This window comes from Oryzias melastigma, linkage group LG23 (genome assembly GCF_002922805.2).
Source record: "Oryzias melastigma strain HK-1 linkage group LG23, ASM292280v2, whole genome shotgun sequence".
Classification (NCBI taxonomy): Eukaryota; Metazoa; Chordata; class Actinopteri; order Beloniformes; family Adrianichthyidae; genus Oryzias; species Oryzias melastigma.
Genome location: NC_050534.1, coordinates 18768689 through 18791271, shown reverse-complemented (window position 1 = coordinate 18791271; position 22583 = coordinate 18768689). Strand labels below are relative to the sequence as shown.

The 22583-nt window shown below is 39.2% G+C and overlaps 2 protein-coding genes across 2 annotated transcripts in view; one reads left to right on the top strand and one right to left on the bottom strand.

Moving 5' to 3' along the window:
• The window catches only part of nup37 (nucleoporin 37), a 21869-nt gene extending 1200 nt beyond the window's left edge, over window positions 1–20669 (bottom strand). The window contains exons 1-6 of the mRNA XM_024293057.2: window positions 20556–20669; window positions 19513–19676; window positions 19316–19437; window positions 11640–11712; window positions 11338–11432; window positions 1225–1315 (exon numbers count right to left, since the gene is read on the bottom strand). Of these exons, the coding sequence (XP_024148825.1) occupies window positions 1225–1315; window positions 11338–11432; window positions 11640–11712; window positions 19316–19437; window positions 19513–19676; window positions 20556–20598 (588 nt within the window). The 5' untranslated portion in view covers window positions 20599–20669. The remainder of the gene's footprint in view (window positions 1–1224; window positions 1316–11337; window positions 11433–11639; window positions 11713–19315; window positions 19438–19512; window positions 19677–20555) is intronic.
• A 186-nt stretch (window positions 20670–20855) lies between these two features.
• LOC112159204 (PARP1 binding protein) overlaps window positions 20856–22583 on the top strand; it is a 16886-nt gene continuing 15158 nt past the window's right edge. Inside the window, 2 exon segments of the mRNA XM_036210205.1 lie at window positions 20856–20914; window positions 21204–21358. Of these exon segments, the coding sequence (XP_036066098.1) occupies window positions 21209–21358 (150 nt within the window). The 5' untranslated portion in view covers window positions 20856–20914; window positions 21204–21208.

The following is a 22583-nucleotide window of genomic DNA, read 5'->3' as shown; positions in this document are numbered from 1 at the left end:
AAGAGGTCAAGTACTGAGAGCAACAGCAGTATTGGTTAAAAACCACAAATACAAACAAGTTTATGTTGGTGAAAAGGTATAAATTGATCAGGAATAAAATATTGGATTTTTGTCCGTTGTTGTCTTCCTGTTGCGTCTCTACTGTTGTTGCATTTTTATGCATATGTGATGCAAACAAAAAGACGTCCAATAAAAGCTTGATTCTACAAAGTCAATTACTATTGGCTGAAGGTGAACCACAGCGAGGGATGTCTGTTGAGCACCAAAGAGATGATAACACTTCCATTTCACAACAATCCCTGAAGAAATAAATATGACACACTTTTATTTAATGACAAAGAACACAGTCTAAAACACTGAACATGTCATGTTTTAACGATTGAAGCTGCTATGATAAAGACATTTTGTTTTTTTGCTGGTTCAAGTAAAAAGTGCTAATAAGAAAAAAAATGTTACAAATTATTTTAATTTCTAGTTTTAAATGTCAAAAGAATAAAAAATATTTTTTAATCCATGTAGGTAAAATTATTGGATCGTATCGCATCACTACAAAGTTATATGATTATTTTATGTGTTGATTCATGCACCATATATTAAGATGCATATTCAATCACGGGAAAATCACACACTTCTATTAGTAAGTGCAAAAAATAAAGCTGCGGATTTCACTTATTTGAATGAACGAGCAAAGTGAGGTCATGTGGAATCAAACCAAGGATCAGATTGTGCAATGAGTGATATCCAGCATAGTTACGACGTAATGGAAGACGTGGCATGACGGCAGTTTAAAATCTATTCATATTCTTTTGTTACAATTATGAGTTATATTTGCAACAAAAACATAAATCTGGTGTTTAATGTCTCACCACGCCTGAAAATTGTTGTTTATCCCTGAAGATCAACTTTTTGAAATATTTTTTAAGAGGCTAAATTAGTTAAAAAGTCAGACGTTCACACGCCCCGGAGCTCGGCCCGGCGTTTTGTCGGCGACTCCATCTGTCTTTAGGATCTGCGGGTTTCCTGCCGACACGCACCATTTCAGTGCCACCCAGAAGGTTAAGGAGGCTGAATTCAGGCCTTTTTATGGGATTTGATGTTTGTAACCCACCCCGTCTACTTTTTCACCTGCTATCACGAGATCTTCCTTCACTATAACATTTACCCACAATGCCATTTCTTTGGGGATTGAAACCGGCCCGTGACATAATGCTCCTACCATCTTACCTTAAAGACTTCCTCTGGGTGCCAGCACACACTGACGCCAGGAGAGCGAAGTCTGAAGATGGCGGTTTCCTGTCCGTCCAGGTCCCACACTCTGCGAACAGAGATTCACACACAACACCAGGTAAAAATAGCATCATTAAAATGCTTCAGTGGCACCTCACTGGACTGACGTGGTTTCAGGATATTAGAGCCGGCGTGGAGACGATCACAGAGCAAGGAGTAGGTTCTCATTGGAAGAAAACCCCAACCAGAGGATTTTAATCCCCTTTAATTAGTGGATTTTAACAATAATGCAGCCTGATGTGAACCACTGTTGGCCCAAAGCCCAACAACAAAACCCTCAGGCTATAAAAAGGCTCCAACGTCAAACGCCTGTTGATTCTTACGTAACCTCAAAAGGAATTCAGTGTTTGTGGGAAATGAGGCTAATTTTTTACGACACAAAACTCTTTAATCCTCATTAACTCTAATAAAAAGTTGTTTTTTCTAGATCTTTGCAACCAGCTGATAAACAGGGAGTGAAACTCTTTCACCTCATCGGCAACTTCTTGGTAACTTCTTCATTTAAAAAGAATCAACACATCAAAAAGATGATTGAAAATGGGAGTTTGTAGAGAAAATTAGGACTAAAAATTGCATTTCTGAGCATTTTTTATTTTAAACTGCGAATCAGGAGCAGACGAAAAAATATTGTTTGAAAAAAGAAAGACAAGCTCCCTGCTCCAACGGATTCACATGTAGACAAATAGATCCACATCCGTCTTTTTTTTTTTTTGTCTAAGCTGCCACTTGGCTCAAAGCTGTACTGCTGGATAGCTCTGATATAATACTTTGAGTTTTTGGTGTACCACTAATGTTAGGTTGGGGTTTTGAGGGGCTGTAAGCTAGAGGGATGATGGGAAATGAGTGCAGGCTTACTCCCTGTCCACAACTAAGAGGTAAATTTCTAATGAACTCTTCCGCTCTGCAGAAACTATCTCCAAGAAAAAGACAATCTTCCTGAATTTGGAAAAAAGGACATGATCATAATTAAAAGACTAATGAGAATGATTTTACAATAGATCAGAATATTGTTTGGAGTGTTATTCTACCAGAAACATTTCTCCTGGTTTCCTTTAACACTCTTTTTCCTCAAGAACTGCCTTGAACATTAACTGGTTTTGGCAATTTTATCTTTATGTTCATTATGTTTCTGCCCATAATGTCGACTTTCCCATTACACCTCAGCTGAAATGTTTCTTTCATGTACTAATGAGAAAGAAAACATGGGGAATATGTGCATCTTTAGAAAGTAGAGCTTTCCACGTCGGTGCAAATGGGGTAAAAACTGCAGGTTAATTAAGGTTTAGCATTTAGGTCAAGGTATTCTCAGGAACACTTGGATGAAAAGGAACAAATATTTGAAAGCAAATCTTGTGATGTAGAACAACGTTTCCCAACCGTGGACCTTGAGGAATCCTGTCCTGGAGTTGTTCCATCATACCCTGCTCAACACCTGCCTTTGATGATGGCCATTATAGGGGTTGATGATGATCCGAATCAGAAACCAAATTCACTGTTTGCTTTTATTTAAAAAAAAAGTGGCATCTTTAAGTTTAAGAAGTCAGTTTGGTATTGAGGGCAGGTTATTCTTCAGGTAAATTGACATTTTAATTTATCTAGAAGAGAACATGTTCCTGTTTTTCACCAACAATATCAGAGGTTGTACGCCAACTGAACTAATAAGATTCAGATGTCTAATCTGGTCATTTTTTTTCTTGGTCTGATATTGATATTGACTATTCAATCTGTGGATTCCTACCCTTAGAAATTGGGGACATAGGACGACTTGGTGTCAACTACTGCTTCTACTGGTCCTTTAAAAAGGTTAAATAGAGAGCATGAGACCTTTTGGATCAGAACAAATACCTGCCAAACAGAACGAAACAGGGTTCTGTCTGGTTTAAGACCAAAGCCTCTGCCTAAAATAGAACAAAACACAGCCTAACTATCACTATCCTAATGTTTTAGGACTCATTTACCTACAAAAAGGGATCAAAACATACAATTGGTGGCACCAACCAACTTACCTAGTGTGCATAGCAGAAGATAAGCTTTGTGAGGGGTAGAGGGCCCCCTGTCTTACCTGTCCACAAACCTCCCACACAGAGGACTGACCAATCTCTACATGTAACAGACAGATTTTTCCATTTTTCAACCCCTTCCCAAATCTTGCGGACGGTGCAAGGAGTCCATAAGTGTAGTTTAAGTGAGAGGTGTGTGCTCATTGTACACCTATTGTGTTAGAAATAAAGAAAATAAACAATCAGAGTGTAGTTTGTGTAGACATCCGTCCTACATGTGCATTATCAGAAAGGATCCAGAACTTGCACCTTATTAACGAGAGTGTGGCTTAAAAGTCTGGACAAGCCTCAAGGGAACTGCAAGACCCCCTGTCGTAACCCTCTCTATGGGTGCAGGCTTAAGCTATGTATTTGCTATAAGTGGGTTCTTAAAAAATATCAGTATCTCGTGTGAAATTTCAAACAGAAATAGAAAAATTGACATATTTTTCACCAAAAAACAAACATTTTAGTGAATTTGATCAAATCCGTGGAGCTCTCAGCTCTCGAACACACCCAGTGAACACCAGGTTTCTTCTGACGGCACAAACCTAAACTCTGGGTTTGTTTCTGCTGCCAGAGTGAGGCCTCAGACACAAGTGAGGCTGGGAAGCAAAGCCTCAGACCACATCAGGAAAACAAAGACTGGACCCTTTTCTTTCAGACCACTATCCAAGCAGAGCTCAGTTGCACGCTACACCACCAACGGCCAAACTGTGGTCAACCACTTTGTCCTGAAGAGGAGAGCACGGGCTCCCCAAAAACAGCACAACCTCTGCAGGAGGAGGTAAAAAAAAAGACAAGAACGTCATGTGTACAGGGACCACAGAGCTGCAACCCTCGGCTTCCATGTACAACAGAGTTGAAAAGGACATCTGAAATTCTGTATTGTGTTATCAAAGAGGGAAAAACAGCAAGAGCAGAGCTTTTCTCAGGCTTTCCCATAAGTGGAGGAAAAAGAAAACCGCCGCTAGAGCTGCGTGATTTGATCTCTTTTGTAGAGCACTGAGTAAATAATCCAAGGTGGATCTCAGGGGGGAGAAAGCTGGAAGAGTAAAAGCATATTAAACCCCTCCCAGTGCCTTGGACGGTCAGAATGGTTGCTGAACAACCATCAGGATTCAGCTTGAGATAGTACATTTAAAAATGCACTTTGCTTTAAATCTGAGGGATTGTTACAGCTGAGACTGTGATTTTGGTTCTTTGTACTTTTCTGTCTGTTATTCTTTGATTTCTGCTGCAGTGAGATGTGTTCTGTCTATCTTTTTGTGTTTGCAGATTGGTGCCCTAATTGTCAGAGCACCTGATTGGATGAGGACAACAAACTTATAGTTCGTTTGTTTTTTTATAGCTTTATGTTATATCCTTTCACAAACCCCTAGACAGGAGTGTAACATAAATTGGGGGCTCATCCGGGATAAATTGCGATTTTGTGACAGGTTTGGTAGCCAATTTTCTTCATTTGTTGGTCTTTTTGTGATTTTTTTATTTTGTCTTTGGCTCCATGTTTGGAGAAATTAGAAGAGTGCTCCTTACAATGATTTTTACATACCCAGTAATTGCCGTAAACGGGAGATAAGTGACCCTTTGTCAGTCAAACTCAAGTATCAGAGATGAGAATTGGAGTGAGTTAGTCTGACATCACAGACAGAAAATGGTTTACTTTTGGCTCCAAGAAAATGAAGTCAATTCAGTCGCCATTTTTGTTTGCGATACAGATACCGCCATATTGGAGCCAGATGACATCACTAGGCACCGATTGGTCCTAGTCGGTTTCAGTTAATGTTTCTGTGGCAACGACTCTGCCGAATCAGGAGCGAGCTTATTAGAAGGCCACACCCCTACTACTTGACTACCCGAAATCTGTCAAACATTTTGAATGTTGGAGGTGTCGGCCAGCAGGCTCCACCTACTTATATTGAGCCATCTGATTAGTCAGTTTATAACTTGAACTACAGAAAAAAATATAATGAAAAAAAATTATCAAGATTATGTTGAAAAATGATAGTAGAGCAAGAATGACCAATAAAATGACTGAGTAACAGCTGTTTATTTCTCTATAGAAGCCTTGGAGATTTTGGCTTCTTGAAGCCAGCGGGTACTTCCTGTTTGGAATGCCAGAGGCGAATTCAGTCCAGTTCTCACATACAGTCAAGGTTTGGAACTTAACTCTTAAATGTTTTGTTAAATTGTCGCCCCCTATGTTCACTAATGTCCTCAGCATGAGAAATGTCAAGAATTGTAATGCTGTGAAATATTATACCTAAGAACGTGAAATACTGATTTCAGCTAATATTAAAAAAAATGTGTTTCTTAAATTCAGATTTAAAGCTTTTCATGGACATTAGGCAGGAGAATCCTTTGTATTTCAAGCTGTAATTTATGAAAGAAGAAAAACTGCTTTATCAACTTTAGTGTCAATGAAAAAAGTGTTTGTGGCAAAAAAAAAACCCCACAAAAACACATAGACGGTAAAAAAACGTAACAGATAATTGCATGAAGAATGTAAACATACCGTTAGCCACATCAAAGAAGCAAAAAATTGAAATTGTGTGCTACCCTGAGTTTACGGACAAACACAGATAACTCTAAATACTCTCAGTTCCCTGCAGTGAACCCGCTTGACCTATAGGCGGCACTTTTTCTCCCCACCAGCTCCAACCATGGAAACCTGTAAAGCTGTTTAGACTACAAGGAGCTGAGGAAGTGCAGTCTGCTTCCCCGCCTGGGTTCTGCAGCGTCAGGTTGCCTGCTGGCAGCAGCAGAGGTCCCACAACTGCAGGGGACAGAAATGACCAAACTAAGTAAACCGGTGGAGAAGGAAGCTCCTGCCAAGGGCAACAGAGTGACGGCGAGGTCATGAGCCGACACCAGCGGACGCTGGGCTCCCTCCCTTTTCTGCAGGACCACTTCCTTTGTCTCATATACGGGCTCAGCTTGTGTGGGCCGACTGGATGGTCCTCTCCCCGTTAACTTGATCCATCCCTTGTTTCGCCTCCGTTTTCCCCCCGTGTCCCATATTTTCTCAACATGACAGAATTTAAATCTTTCAGCAGATGGAGCACTCTCCTGTTTTCTCTGGCTGGGGATCGGGGAGAGACTTGTTCGACTTTGCATCAGGTCGTTTGTTTCGGTCGTAAAGTTAGAGACATTGGAGCAAATGGAGAGTGACATGGAGAAAAAAAGCCCCTAGTGGTGACTTGGTGAACTGACCTAGCTTTTGTTTAAAGTCCCGCTCCAATTATATCCTTTTTTTTTTTTACTGTAAAAGCAGTTTATTAAATGGTCTTTAATTAAGATTATGTCAATTTTAGCTAAAAACAAAAAGCCAATGTCATTTTTTTTTATAAATATTTTCTGGAGCGTAACAAGAGTTTAATAGAAGTTTGTCTCTGACTTGTAGGTGGGACACTTGGTGTAGAAATTATCCCGTTAGCACCGTGGTTACACTCTCTCCTGCTAGCTTAAAGCACCTCACAAACCNNNAGAAAAAAAAAAAAAAAAAAAAAAAAAAAAAACGGCGAATAGTTATCCAGCCATACAGTTTAAGCAGATGGCAGCTCAGAAAACAAAGACGTTAATGGATCGATTTCTCTTCAAGTGGTTGTATCTGAATTGGGGCGGAGAAGAGAGACTTTTGCCCATCATAAACCCGATTTTTCAAACCGCTGGTTTTCGTCTGCTCTTGATCCAATCTCAATTTGAATCAAGAAATAGAAACACAGTTTGTCCTCTGTCATGAGAAAAATGCTACAAGAACATGCTAAACATGCGACTGTTTTTGATTTTGTGTTTCTGATGTTCCTGATGCTTCATGAAAGAAAGAAAGAAAGAAAGAAAGAAAGAAATACATAAAGAAAGAAAGAAAGACCAAAAACATAATTTTCATTGGAGTGGGTCTATAAAAAACTTTAATTCATCCAGTCCTGTGCAGTCATGGAGGTTGCTGGAGCCTATACTAGCTACTTCACAATAAACGATGCTACACCCTGATCAATATGTAGAAGTTAACACTTAAAAGGATCATTTTTGTAGAAACCGATCAAATTATGAAGCATGTCTCTTGAACTAAGAGACAAAAGTGGTAACCAGCACACCAACCGGACTGTGTGTCTCCCTGTTACTTCTAATCTGTTTTTCAGAGATTCCTTCACAATTCACACTTTTGAAAAGGAAATTGTAGCACTATGGCATAGTTTAGAAAATGTAATGCTAGTTTTTAACCATTTTTCTTCACCGAAACAAAATGTTAGCTTCTGATTTTCCTCCACTGGTCGTTCTGGTCAGCTAGTTTTCACAAAAATGCTTTTAAAGATCCACTGAAAAAAATAAAAAAAATCCCATTTTTGGTGTTTTCAACATTTTAACATTTCTGAATATTTGTATATTCAAATTATTGTGAAATTTCTAATGAACTCCTGCTGTTCTGCAGAAACTATGTCCTAAAAAACTATTTTTTTTAAATTTTAACAGCAGAAATCATAAAAAAAATAAAAAACCACTGGGAAAGCGTTTAAAGTCCCACTCTAAACATCAAAATATGTTTGGAGTGGGACTTTAATGGTTTAGGAGACAATTCTAAGTAAGATAAGCCAAGAAAGGTGGCAGTCATTGACAACTTTCATTGAAAAATCTATATAAATGTGAACATAATTCATGCTATGAGCTTTCACGTTACAAAACGACACAACTTTTAGGTCAATTTTCAAGCTCTTCAGGCTATTTGTGAACTGAGAGTTAATCCAGGTTGAACTTTGTCCAAACACGGACTCACTCAGATTTGGTAGTGACGTACAGACGGTGTCCCTTTGAATTTACTGAAGTGCCAACCTTTTAAAAGCTGATCATGAAGGAGAAATTAATAATTGCAGTTTGTGCACAGACAAAACGATGTGACACCTTTCTTTATTGCAATAGAGCCGTGAAGAAAAAGTCTGAAGTAAGATTTTCACCGCTTCGACATTTCGTCTCTTCCAACTGTAGGTACACGCGCTACTATTGGGTATACTAAATGTACTCGCTGTGAACATAGTAAAACATCTTAGGAACTTCTGGAAGCCTCAACAAAAGCTCATTGAGAAATGATGCAATCTCACAAAAAATAATATCTACATTACGGTAACGTCTAAGGAAATTCAACAAAGTTGGGAAGTTACGCATCAATCCGCACTATTTTTTTTTTTTTTTGAAGACTTCTGGACTAAGAAGTAAAAGGCAGTATCCAGAAATGTGATCAATTGACCAAAAACAACAAAGACTCATCCAGGAAGTCATAGAAGAAGCAAAAGACAAAAAAAGAGAAGCGATTAAGTTTAAATCTGAAGTCCTGATTCAAAACTTTTGGACAAAATACTGGATTCATGTGAGAATTCTCTGAGAAAGACTATTCTCACGTTTGACAAAAACGTGGATTTGTCCCAAAACCTTTGCAGACCGAAGAGGAACTTTCTAGAAGGTGTGTATCTCATTATATCGTGGGGTCATACTGACATGGAATGGATGACTTTCAGTAATTCATAAAACCATAAATTCTGCTTTCTGGCAGGAAAATGTCATTCACTTCAAGCTCAGGAGCTCTTGGCTTTTCTGGCAGGACAATGATTCAAGTGCCCTGGCAGGTCCTGAATGGATCAAATGCAGGTTTTGAAGAGGAGTCTGGCCTCAAACCTGATAGTTTTATGGCCTTCGAAGCCATTCTGGTAGAAATGTGTCTAAATTTAAACTGTTCTGTAAAGGGAAGTCAAGAAAGGTCCACAGATGTGTGAAAATCTCACAATTCTTAGAAGTTGGTGATTGCACAGCTGTTTTTTGGTAAGGAGACAATAATTTATTAAACATAGATAAATACATTTCCATTTCAGTAAGAGTTACAAGTCTAAAACTCCTAAAGTCCACTTTTTTTCTAATTGTAAAATGTTCTCAGCAGGTTATACTTATGCCCTTTTAGGCTACAGTCATGTATCCTAAAAGATTTCATGCCAATGCCTGATTTTTTTGAAAATTGTTGGCGTGGTCATGAATGTAGACGATGGCATTCAGGTGTGCAGAATGGCCCACGTTTTATATATCCCTCGGCTATTGGGCGGCTGGCAGTACTTGTACTGTACTGTACTTGTACTGGAGTACTTTACAGATCATCCAATCAGAAATTCTGCCGGGCAGTGATCCAACTGCCACCTCCTGAATTCGTATTGGTGTCATCCCTTCTTGTCACCGGACTGCCTCCACATGACCTCAACGACCAATGTCAACTTTTAGGGTGTATTTTAAATAAAAAAAATGATTTGTTTTGGACTGAGTCCGCCTAATTTGCTCTGGATCAAGTCCTAAAGTGTTTGGTCTGTATTAAGACTGGGATCTACTGGAGATTTCTGGACCAAACCTTGTAAACAAAACCTTGTGATTTAAGATCTCTTCAGTCATTGGCCAGCAGTTACGGGGCGGGTCAAAACAAAAAGATGGAGATGCTCCAATACTTGTCAAGATAGTCTAGTCATTCAAACTTTTTGTTTCTCTAAAAAATTCTGTATGAAGGCCAGATTTGGCACCTCAACTGCAACTATTCTATAGCGGAGGCATGCCGTAAGACGGTTACCGAGGACGCTACGGCTACGAGGTTCAGTGATATGTATTTTTGGCGTATAGTCGGGAAAACAGTGTAATAATCAACGTGTATCACTTTAAAAGTTGTTTTCAAAGGCTGCATACATCCAACCACATTTCAATGAGTTGCTGTTGCATCACTGGCTCATGACTGGCTACGGTGGCCATTTTGGTCCCGACTGAAGAAACTCAGAGCGAACCAAAGTTCAGTTTGATTGGAAACGAACCGAGACCACCCCAAAAGAGAGCGGTTCCTGGTCCATATGAATCATTCTTTTCTCTCAGTTTCTGTAGATTTTGGTCTCCAGATATGCAAGTGTAACTACATGTTATTACATTTTTGTTTATGTTCAAAGATGTGTAACTGTATATTTATGCTTCAAAGTACTTCATATGTTTTCTCAAATGATTTAAAGCAGGTGTCCACAAACTACAGCCCGCCACATTTGACCCCGCCCCCAAACACTATCAGACAGATGATTCTTTTTTTTTTCTTTGGGCAAATCAAGACTCACATAGAACATTACTTTTTATTTCACCCTTTTGCAGTCTGAACTGTGACGGGAGAAAGTAGGCTATTTATTGGTTTAATTTTTCTTTGTTAAGATTAAAGAAACTAACTATTTAAAATTTGCATATCTGCAGCTTTCTGGAAAACCATAACTCTTTACGTTTAGGCTGCGTTGTTACACTTTTAAACTGACCCCGATCCACATCAGAGAAGAAAACGGTTATGTGGCCCTCACAAGAAAACGTTTGGGGACCCCTGGTGTAAAGCATTTCAAAAAAGTAACTTTAGGATTTTATCTTGTTGTTTTTTCTACTTTTAAGTGATCTGAAAAATAATCCTAACCGTGACACGATCCTAACTGTGAGTATTTTGAACCGTTACACCCCATAGCTACCAACAAGCTTTTTCCAACTTCTTTTTTTCATCACAACAATTTGAATCAACAGAAATGCAGTTTTTAGATTTCATTTTCTCTGAATTTGTCTTCTATTATCAGAAAATGTTACAAGAATCTGTTTAAACCCCATAATTTTCATCAGAATTGCTCTTTGACAGTCGTTGTACAGATCTCTTGTTCAGTACACAGGGGCTGTCCCTGCACTGACCCTGGCAACTAACACACTCTTTCCCTCTGCTCGCCTTAATTGAAAAGGAAAATTTGGGAACCTTGTTACAAGCCCCCCTTCAGAGAGGAAAATATTTCTGCAGCTAATTGGATTTCCATATTTAACCAATTAGGTAGAAAAGCTACAAAGCAGCTCTGTGCTTACGCACGGTCACACCGGAGCATGTTGTGCTTAGCATCAAGTTTCACCGTGGAAACGCTGTCAGGACTTTCTGCACCATTAACAGAGAACAGAACTGAAAATCAGGCACACACACACACAGAATCTGGACCTGCAAGTGTGGTCGTCACTGACGGAAGCGATTTGTTTCCCCTCCGTGGGCTCGAACACCAAATGGTTAACGTAGCTGGTGTGGCCCTCCATCACCTAGGCAACGATACGGAAAAAAGAAACTTTAATGGAAAACAGAGAAGGCACCACCAGTGAACTGTTAAATTAACATTTTCAAGTGAGCACTGCTTGCGGTGGGAACACCTCCTGCAAACCCCCCCCTAAGTACCAAACGTCAGAGCGAGGAGAAAGTTTGACGCCAAATGACAAGTTCTGGCCAATGTGCTCCAGATGTTGCATTACCTTGACTTCATGCCTATCCTGGAGATCAGAAGTCAGCAAGCGCAGTTTTCTGTCAGCCGCCGCCGTGCACAATCTGCAGAAGAGGAAAACAAAGTCGGGGTTTAACAATAAACAAGGAGGGAAAGCAAAAAGGTGCGCTTTTTTGTCTATTTTCTCCAGGCAGGCCTGGGCTGACACCTCTGGAAGAGAGTGTGTGTGTGGCAGGAACCTGGAACGTGATCAGTAGAAACTCTGCCAGGGAGATTCTAATTGCAAGCAAAGATAAACACAGAGAACGACGAGATTGCTCACGCCATTTATGCGCGTTCGCATAAAAACCTGCGCGGAGCCAGGCAGATGACTTTCCCTCTAATCAGCCCGCGCAAAGACCAGCGCCTGCAATTATTCACACAATTACACTACCTCACTTATGACAAGAAAAACACATACATATGACCAGAATAAACAGAAAGCGGTTCGCACATTTGCAGTCGCAGGCGCACATGGATTTGGCATGATGTCATTACAAACACTCTAAACACACTTCAGGGTTTTGCCGCCTCAGGAGGGGAGATTTCTTCTGGAAAGAACCTCCAACACGAAAAACAAGTGTTTGCTGTGGATCACATGCGGCCCTCTTCGCAAAAACCCACTTCCAAGACAAATGTCTTTGAAACGTCGGTGAGGATTCAGCGCCCTTTCAGCTCCGCTCTGATGGGCTGTTTTTCTCAACAGTATCGGAGAACGGGAACTTTGTGAAACCTTCGCTTTAGCTGCAAAATCTACAACACAAATATTATCCCAGGAGTTAAGTGACACTGAAGAGGAGGGCTTCTCTTTCACACAGGAAGGCAGACTTTGCTTGATTTTCATGATTTTCTTGGTAGTTTTAGCTCATGTCTCCAAATTTGACACTGATTTAAAGTTTTGTTTTTATTGGGTGTTACCTTCAAAACAAAACATAACGTAAGCACGAAAAAGGGGGATGTTGGATAGATTATAGAAATAATGCTTGACGTGAATAACATTCATATTGTTATTTCCAATTTAAGTGAGTTTAAGGATGAGTTTGGACATTAACCTGTAAAGTTTCTTCTTTTTTTTGTTCTCTCTAGTGTTGGGTGGATTAGGCTTGTTTACATTAAAAGTGGGGTCATCTGGACCCTACAAGACAGTGCGCTGAACTTTTTTTTTTTTCAATGATTGTCAATCTTTACTGGTGTCCAATGACAGACATGAAGTCTTGTCCACCTTTGTCATGGAAGGGCTAACATCTCAATGTAAGGGTGGGGTCATCTGGACCCCATAAGAGAGCATGAGGATTAAATAAATGAAGCCCCCCAAGTCAAAGGGGTTGGTAAATTAACTATGAATTTATTCAAGATCGACTTGAAAAAAAATAATGTTTTTGTAGCGTTTATCTCATGATGGAGAAAAATCTAAAGAAAAAATAACTTCAAAGAGACCATAGAAAAGGACTATTAGTCGACCTCAATGAAATATTGCCAAACCATACAATGCAGGTGATAAGTTGCTGACTTTGACTAAGGACAATGTCGAGAGGTGAAGGGAACACCATGAAGATCTCTTGAATCTCCCCAACATGAATTCCAATGAAGAACCAGGCAGTTAAAAACTTCCTCAGTGGTAAGGCCCAATGGGTGGATGAGGTCCATCACAAGTACCTCAAGTCTCTGGATGTTGCGGGACTGTCTTGAGTGACGCATCTTCACATTCGGCATTGTGTGAACTCTTTCCAAGAGGAGTGACTGGAGGTGCAATGTATCACAAGGGATCCTACTACTCAATCTCCCTTGAAAAGTCTAGTCCTAGACACTGGAGAATTCCATCGATATCTGTACTTCTGATTCAGGAGAACCAGAGTGGTGGAATACTCCATCAGCTCAACACCCTAGACAGAGTACTTGGGGGTTCAAGGGGGTTTGCCCTTTCGATTCACATGTTTTGTGGATTTAGAAAAAGTGTCAAAACTAATCCATTGTGATGTTCTCTGAGAGGTATTCTGGAAATATGAGATCCTCGATACCTTACCAAGAACTTGGGGTGTGTATTGGCAAGAGTATGGGAATTCAATAGAGACAACATTTCACTACTTTTTAAAAAGACTATGATTTAGAAAAAAACTTTAACTAAATATTAACAAAACTTTCACATGAATAAAAAAGGTAAAATAAATTTTATACAGTACCAGTACCAGATTTTCAGTTTTGAGTTATATGTCTCATTTTGATATGTAACAACAATAACAACCACGAGGCTCATGAGTTCTTCTCTGAGATCTTGTTGTTTTGATGTTGTGTAGAGCTGCTGAAAAAGGCTTGGTGCGGTGTGCTACTGCCAATTAACGGTCAATAGTTTAGATGAAAAGCAAAAGTAAGATGTAGAACTGGTTATAAGTAAAAAATCAAATGTCATCTTAGCAGTATTTTAAATCAATACAAGAATTACAAATTGAAGTACTGCAATATCTTCATGAATCGATATTTTCTTAAAGTCCGACCAAGAACCATCTGGTCTTTTTATAACCAGAGCAGGAGCTTGGTTCATATTGTCAGCAGTAAGTTGAACCTGCTCCCAGTGCATGATGGACTTCATTGGGGATCTTCTTTTTTTATCAGTTCTGTTCACATGATTTATGGACAGAATTTCTAGATTCAGCGAGGAGCCGGAGAGATGCTGGTTTGGGGACCACAAGGTTTCTGCTTTTTGCAGATGTTTGCTTCATCAGACTAGGACCTTTGATGTCCATTGGGACAGTTTGAAGCAAGCTGAAATGAGAATTAACATCTCCAAGACAGAGGAGGTAGTTCAACCGGAATAAGGTGGTTTGCCTTCCCTGGTTGGATGGAGAGCTCCTGCCTCAAGTGTAGAAGCTTAGGTATCTTGGGGTCTTGGTCCCGAGTGAGGGAAGTATAGAGTGTGAGTATAGGGTGCAGAAGGAGCTGAGCCAAAAAGGTAAAGCTCTTTACCGGTCAATATATGGTTCTACCTTCATGAACTTTGGGTTATGATGACCGATACAAGCAGCTTAGATGAGTTTCTTTTGCATTTATCTCAGAGTAGAACCACTTCTTCACATTTAATGAAACCAGTTGAGGTGGTTTTTGTAGGCCTCCTTGGAGAAATAATTCAGGCATGTCCCACCTGGAGGTCTTTAGGGAAGATCAAAGATATATTATAGGGACTATGTCCCTCGGCTTGCCTGGGAATATCTTGGGGTCACCCCTAGAGAGGTTTCTGTGAACAAAAAGGTCTGCCTAAACTGCTAGACCCGCAACCCCATCCCCAATACACGCAAGAAGAACAAATGGACGGATCTCATAGCTGAACTTCAGTGTGAAACAGCAGAGTTAGTGGGCAAAATGACCTCTAAAAGCCTCTGCTAAAGCCTCACAAGACTTCAAAATGTTTAAAGTTATAGTATGAGCTCCAATCATGACACAGTTTGATTTCCAATGCTTATATAAACTGTAAAAAGACATCTGAAGAGGCAAAAATCCAGTTTTTTGACTTTAAGCTAAACTCTGACTGATTGTGATGAATGTGAAGTTGAGCTTTTTTTTTCTTCTTGTTCGTCATGTAGCTACAAAGTCGGTTCCTGATGATTGTTTTTGTGGTTTTTCTGTTAATGTAGCATGTAAACATGTGTGTGGGCATCTTGGGATAAAGTTCCATGAACTTTACTTTCCAGGGTCTAGATCCTTCCACCGCTTTCATTTACTCTTTTTCTCTTTAAGGTGAACTTTCTAAGAAACCTTGTTGTTTGGTGTGTTGGCCACTCTATTTACCATATGACAGCCAAGGTTGAAAAATGAGTATGTACTGTGGAAGTCTGTGGTTTCAAGTCTTTGGGACTTTTTTTTTAAATACGAGCTGCTGCGGTAGCAGCTCAGGCCCCCCCTTCTCCTTAAGCCGGTGAGAACGTTGTACTTTTCCTGGAAGGCGAAGCTACGTGCCGACTGAAGGGAGAGATGGAACCTGAGTGGGTAGTCATCAGCGCAATAACATGTGCGCACGTCACAGGACTGGCTCAGGGGTCCTGTGAAGCAAACCACAGAAGGCCAGGAATTATCGCAGTCTTTCCTTTTCAATTACAGAAAGCTTAAACACCTCTGGGGGGGTTTGGGGGGACTGCAGATCCTTCCCATCCGCGGCTCCAATTAGGCAGAAACTCTGCTTTCTAACAATCTATAGCTACTTCTCCGCTGCTGCCCCCCCACCACCTGAAACAACTTGGCTCGCAGTGCGACAGCGAGAGGTGCTGATGACTACTTTCACACCGGCGCAAGAGCTAAAAAAATGATCCTGTTACGCTAAGACACAGATGACAGCTTTCTAATAGGAAAGTAAAGTATGGCCTCGCACCTTTTAATCCCACTACAACACATGGATCACTCCTTACATAACAAGAGTCGTACCAGCATACACACTAGAGGAGGTCAACACACCTCGATGGACTCTAATGGGCGGTGGAAAGAGAAAACCGTCAAGGGAATATTGAGAGATGGAAATAAGCTGCATCTGGTTTAGATTTATTTAAACTGATCTAAAGTCGATGCTGTGTTTTCTTGAACTACAGATCAGCCATCAGGTTGGTCCGAACTGAAGCTATTTATTTGTGTCTCTCATAGCACTGCTACAAACGATTATTTTAATAGTCGAAAAAATATCCAGCAATTATTTTTTTACGATTAGTTGACTAATCGGGTCGTGTGCAAAGTGGATGTAAAACACACATCTTAACCATCGTTGCTTTAAAATAACTAAAAACTAGATACAGTGAATGCTGTAAGCTGAATTTTGCCACTGAAGATGCCAGTACTGATAGTTGAAGATGTGGAAATTGACAGCTGAAAACACTGAAGCTGACAGCCAGCTAAAATATTAGTTAAATGCCAAATTAGCCTAAAAAATAAAAAAAAATACCCAAAACAGCCAGCATGTAGCTGTAATATTAGCTAAACTTCAAATTAGCCCAAAAAATTTATAAAATCCTGTGTACCTTTATTGTGTAGTTATTGTGTAGTTTTTGAATTATAAGTACATAAACTTAGCACTTTAGAGTGAAAATACTGTATAAGTTGTCAATTTTGAAGTTGACTAAAGGGATTTTGGCAAACACAGGTAGAGCTTTTAATGCTTGTCGTCTCAAAAGTAGCGTGGATGCCAAAAAAGCGTGTAAAGAATTAATTTTCATGTCAACGACCTTTGTCATGGTTGCTATGGTGAGGGCAAAGATAGAAAGATAATTCTTTGAAGAAGAAGAAGGTTTTGTTGATGTTTAGAAGATGCAAACCAGCAGAAAAACAATCTTGATAGTTAAAAAATGACATCTGTTTTTTCAATCTGAGGCCAAAAAAAAGAAACAACTTTCATTTTTCTTTGGCAGAAGTCCCTTATCCTGTGTATACACAAGAGCTTCCATTCAAACATGCTGTAAACTTGCCATGTTAACAAGACGTACAATTACTTTGAGACGGCGGTCGCCCCATCATCATTAGAGGATTGTTCGGGACTAACGTCCAGCAGAGCAGAATGTAAACAACAACACCCCAAACCAAAAAGCCAGTAGGAGCCAAAATCTGCTCCTGACAACAGATCCTGTCAACAGACGGCAGTGATGTGGGCGAACATGTCTGCCTCAAATCATTCTGATTAGGAACTAAAACTTTCTACGTCCGTACAAAACCATTTGATTGAATCTAATGAGGATTTAAATGTCCTAGAGATTCAAGGCTGGAGCCAAAACCCCAAAAATAACAGTTCACTGATGGTTTGGTCCCTCTGTGGGAACACTTTTAAATTAAACTCAAAGATTCTGTTCATAACCAGAGGAAAACAGATAAAACTCCCCCTTAGAACTAGTTATGGTTTCTGTTCAAATGTGTATCAGACGATGGGTACTCTCTAGCGGGTCTCTTAAGGTTACTTCCTGAACTGTAAGGATTTCTTTTACTTTCAGTTTTAAAGACACTTCAATATGGAAGAGATGGGGTCACCCCATGACTGTAGATGAGAACTGGACTGGGTGCGTGTGACATCATCCATAGAAAATGGTTTACTTCCATCCAAATCAAGTCACTTTTTCTTTTGTGATCCGCAACACCGGCACCAAACATCATCAGTAAGTGGCGACTGGTCCGAGTCAATGTTGCTATGGCAACCACTCTCACCAATCAGGAGTGAGCTTGTTGGAAGTCTACATCCCTACCACTTAAAACCGGGCTGAGCGAAATCTGTCAATCAACTGTTTCGAACATTAGACAAGGAGGCAAACAGGCACCGCCTACTTTTATTGAGGCGTCTGATTGGTTAGTTTATGACTTGAACTACAGAAAAAAATATGAAAAAAAGAGGATTATCAAGTGGATGTTAAAAAAAAAAAGGTATCCGAGCTAGAATAGTTATTCTGACCAACAGAAAGACTGAATGAGTAACAGCTGTTTATTTCTATGGGATTTTGGCTTCTTGGAGCCAGCTGGTACTTCCTGTCTGGAGTCACTCAGTCCAGTTCTTGTATAGAGTCAATACTCTTACTATAGAAAAAAATCACTATCAAACATGTTCAAATGGAGAGAAGACAATCCTTTAGTTTAGATGGTTTAGCTTTTTTTTGTTTATTTTCACTTGACTCTTAAAAAAATTGTTTTTTCTGATGCATCAACAGCTAAGAGTGGAGCAAAACAAATACATGACGACAAAACGGCTAACTAAAACAAGTTATTCTAACTTGGCTACTTTGTGGCTACATTTAACAACTTTGTAGACACCACAAACACAATTAATTAAACACTTTTGGGGAGTGGAATTTAACTATGGAACAAACAAAGCCCAAACATCAAACTGTCAAACTTAAAGATAAATGATTCTTAAAATACAAAATGGACAGACAAAAACTTGTGAAATATTCAATTTTTGATTGTGGAAAAAGGAAAATATAATTATGCGGAATAGTATTGATTAATATGTGGAAACTAGATAAAAATATTGGCTAAAATAAGCATTTATTTAAGCCTATCCCCTCTTTCAAACCTGTTTTTTTTTTAAATTCAGTCTAATTGAGACATTTTTTTTTATCATTGGCGATGGTGATTGAATTGACTAATTTACATGTTTTCTTTTACATATTTGTTTGGATTTTTTATGACATTTTTCTGATTTATCTGGAGCAGCATGAGCTGCCGTGCTCCCCTCCCACACCCTCACTCACTCTATTAAGATAGGACAGCGTCTATTAAACAAGATCTCCCAGCTTCCTTTACTGCTACACGTCCAAAAACATTGTTTTTGGGTCTGTACTTGAAAATATGAAGCATTTCTAGCATTTATTTAGATCATGGTGGTGTCATTTTGAAAGGTTTAAGGAAACAAATGTTAAAAAGCAATAAAAAAGACACAAATAAGTGGGAAGACAACCAACTTTTCAACAAAAACTCCATTCTCTCATGAGCACAAAGACAAAATCCTAAAAAATGAGATGAATTATAAACATTGTTATAAATATTTAATTCTATGAAATCACAAACTTTAAAACTTTAGCTTTAACTGCCAGCTTTTAGACTAAATTAGTTATTTTTTTAATGAACCATGTGGCTCTTCTCCACATAGATGCTGTTTTTCTTTCTGTACAGTGAACACATGAGACTATCCCACTTTATCTTGATAAAAAGTGATACCTGACAGTGGGTGTCCTGTCCAGCCGGGACTCGGGGCTCCAAGCCAGAGCATCCACACACAAGTCGTGATGAAAAGCTCGCAGCACGTTGAAGTCGACTCCTTCCACCTCCATGTCCTCCTCCTGCAGGGTCACAGTTAGCATCATTAAGATGAAGGGAAAAAAAACTCTCCGTACTGTGGCGTGTAAATCTGTAACCTGGAACAGGCAGGTGGCCACCACCACAAACTGGTTTCCACCATAGGCCAGGAGGGAGGCTGCGGTCCCTGAGCTGAAAGGACTGAATTCTACCACGTGGACGTAATCGTCACACGGCACCGTATAGGAGGGAGTGCGAACGGATTCCTCCTGCATCTTTATTCCTGTCACACATCAGAAGGAAAAGAAGATTAAAGACTCTGATGAAAACCGTCTTTATTCTTTTCAACAAGTTACAAGCATTAAAAAAGTAAAAATGTCAAGTATTTTTCCTTCTACACCTCTGTTCAGTTCAAAAGGTTGCTCTGATTCTGATGTCTTAAGATAAAAACATTTCAGTTTGTTTATTTGAGTTCCCAGCATTCTCATTTACCAACATCAGAACAGAAAAAATGTTTGCATATAAATTAACAAAAAGATAAAGGAAAGGAATCCAAATACTTTAGATCAGTTCATGAAATATGGATACATTGAACAGATTAGCCCATAATGTATATCATTCAAAATGTTGTTTGGTTATTGAAAATATATAGTTCTCTTTCACCTAACTACTTTCAATAATAATAAAAATAGTTCTTTTATGTGGTAATATTTTTGCTTTCCAGTAAATTTAATCCGATTCTAAACCAGGACACAAAATCATGTATTGGTTTATTTTGTGCATTTTAAAAAAATTGTGCAAATACACACAGAAATCTACATTTAACTCTTCCATTCAGACAAACAAAGATAACGATAAAATAGAAGGCACGGATAGCGTAAACACAAATATGTCAAAAATAACAGCATTTTAACAGGATTAAAATGATTATTTTAAAATGTTTAAAAAGAGACAATTACATTTGCTTTTACTAAAATACAATTAATAATACTTTTAAGAGCTTAAGGGACAGTTATTTCTAAGCGGGTCAAGCTAACTTTGCTATTAGAAGCTAAAACGAAGAAAAATTACGATACATACTTATTTTTAACAAAGCTCACTAGACACAAACTAGTTTTTAAAGATTTTTTCCCCAGATTCTTTAAAAATATAAATGTATTACCAGCGCGTGTCCCCCTGCTGCCCGCGCTTGAAGTGTTTACCATTTACTTCCGCGTACGACACGGAACGTACCAAATGTCAGAAAAACCAAGGGGAGATCATCGGCTGAAAACCACAAAGTTAGCAATTATTGCACAACCTTTAAAACTTTAAAATAATCAATATTAATTTAAATAGGTTTTAAAACATTATTGTATTTATTATGGATTGAAGGTTGGATTCTAATTCATTTTTTTTATTTTTGGACCAGCTTGCTAGAAGCTGATTGGCTAGAAGGTGGTAAACGTCATCGTCATTTTAAAATTTCAAAACAGCTGCTCTCTTCGTTGTGGACGTTGTTCATCAGAAACAGCACGACAGGTTCGAATATTGTTTAAAATCGGTGATATTTTGTTGTAATTTTGTTTTTTATGAATGCAGCTGAACTATAGAGACATAAAAATTTATTCAGAAACACATTTATAGTGGAAAACAAGTCGAGAACATAAAACTATGATGTATTTTAAGGATAAAAAAGAGAATACTGCTAAGGTTATTGTTCCATGTGGCAAAAATAGTCTTAGTTAACGGTTTTTTGTGCATTTTTAGCTTTAGTAGTAATGTATTTGATTTAAAGATAAATGTATTTATTGTGTTTTCTTATTTAAAGGATAAATGGAAGTTTTAGAGGAAAACCTTAAACTGATGGTGAAAACCTTCAGGAGGGAACGCCATAGAGTTTTACAGTCTGAAAGGACCACAGTTCATGGAGCTGACAGCATGCTGATGGTTCTTCAGCTGGCCATGGCAGAAGTCAGTAAAAAGGTAAGTCATCAGTCAGGTGTAGTGGGTTCAAAGGGTAGCCCGAGAGAGAGCAGTACGGTGGCCCTGAAGTGCAAATCAGATCAACGAATCACATGACATAAAAACATTTTAAAGATCATAGCGACAATTCGAAATATTAAACCAACATTACATTTTAGAAAACGAAGCTAAATTCCAGAAACAAACAAAAAAAATTATCAGAAAACAAAGTAAAAGGTGTAAAGTAGACACCAGAAATGGAAGGTACTATGGGATATCAGCTGTGAATGTAGCTTTGATAAAAATCTTCATAAACTTGCAAAAGTTTAAAAAAAAAATATGCAAAACTAACAAAGATTTGAACATGATTTGGTGCCTGTAATATTGTGTTGTAACTTATGGTAATAAAGGTGAATTTCCTGCCGCTCTGCAGAAACTATGTCCTAGAAAACGACACAGGTTTGATGATTTTTACAGCATAATCCTAATTAAAAGACCACTGGGTATATAGATGAACAGATCATCACATTTTAAGGCACTTTAAACCTTTAAATGTGGCATAAAGTGCATCTAAATCTTAAAAATGAAACAGTTGGTTTGTTTTTACTCAGATATTTCTATCCGGCTGTCATCAGAGGCGGTGACACTACTGCAGCGCTCCGACTGAGACCGCTCACGGCTCATTTTTGCTGACGGAAAGGCTCCGGCGTTACAGCTGACGCTTTCTCCTTTTCCTGCAACAGCGCGGCGGAGAGTTCAAAGTGTCTCTGAGCGACGTCCTGATGGCCTGGAAGCACTTATTGGTGGAGAAGCTCCACCTGCCGCCCCCCAGCTGTGCACGCCTGGAGAACCATGACCTCATCCTGGAGGCGTACGACTCCTTCCTGAAGCGCTCCAACACCATGGACCTGGTGGATGTCCTCACTACCTGCAAACAGCTGAACGTTCTGGACCCAGAGGAGCCGGTGAGCCCGGTGAGCTGAAGTCAGGTTCTGGAAGACGGGTCGCTGTGATAACATCAATGATTTTTTTTTTTTTACGCCCTCTGTTCTCTCGCCAAGATCCAGCTGTGTGGGTTCCTCTCAGGAAACTGGGATCTCCCAGAGTTCCCATCAACACCGTCCAGTAAAAGCAGGCCCTGCAGCTCCCAGGTAGCCTCTCTGCTTTAATGAAACTGTTTTTTCTCCAAAGAAATCCCCTCTTTCCACTTCTCCCTGTCATAAAGTTGTTTTAGGAAAACGAAATG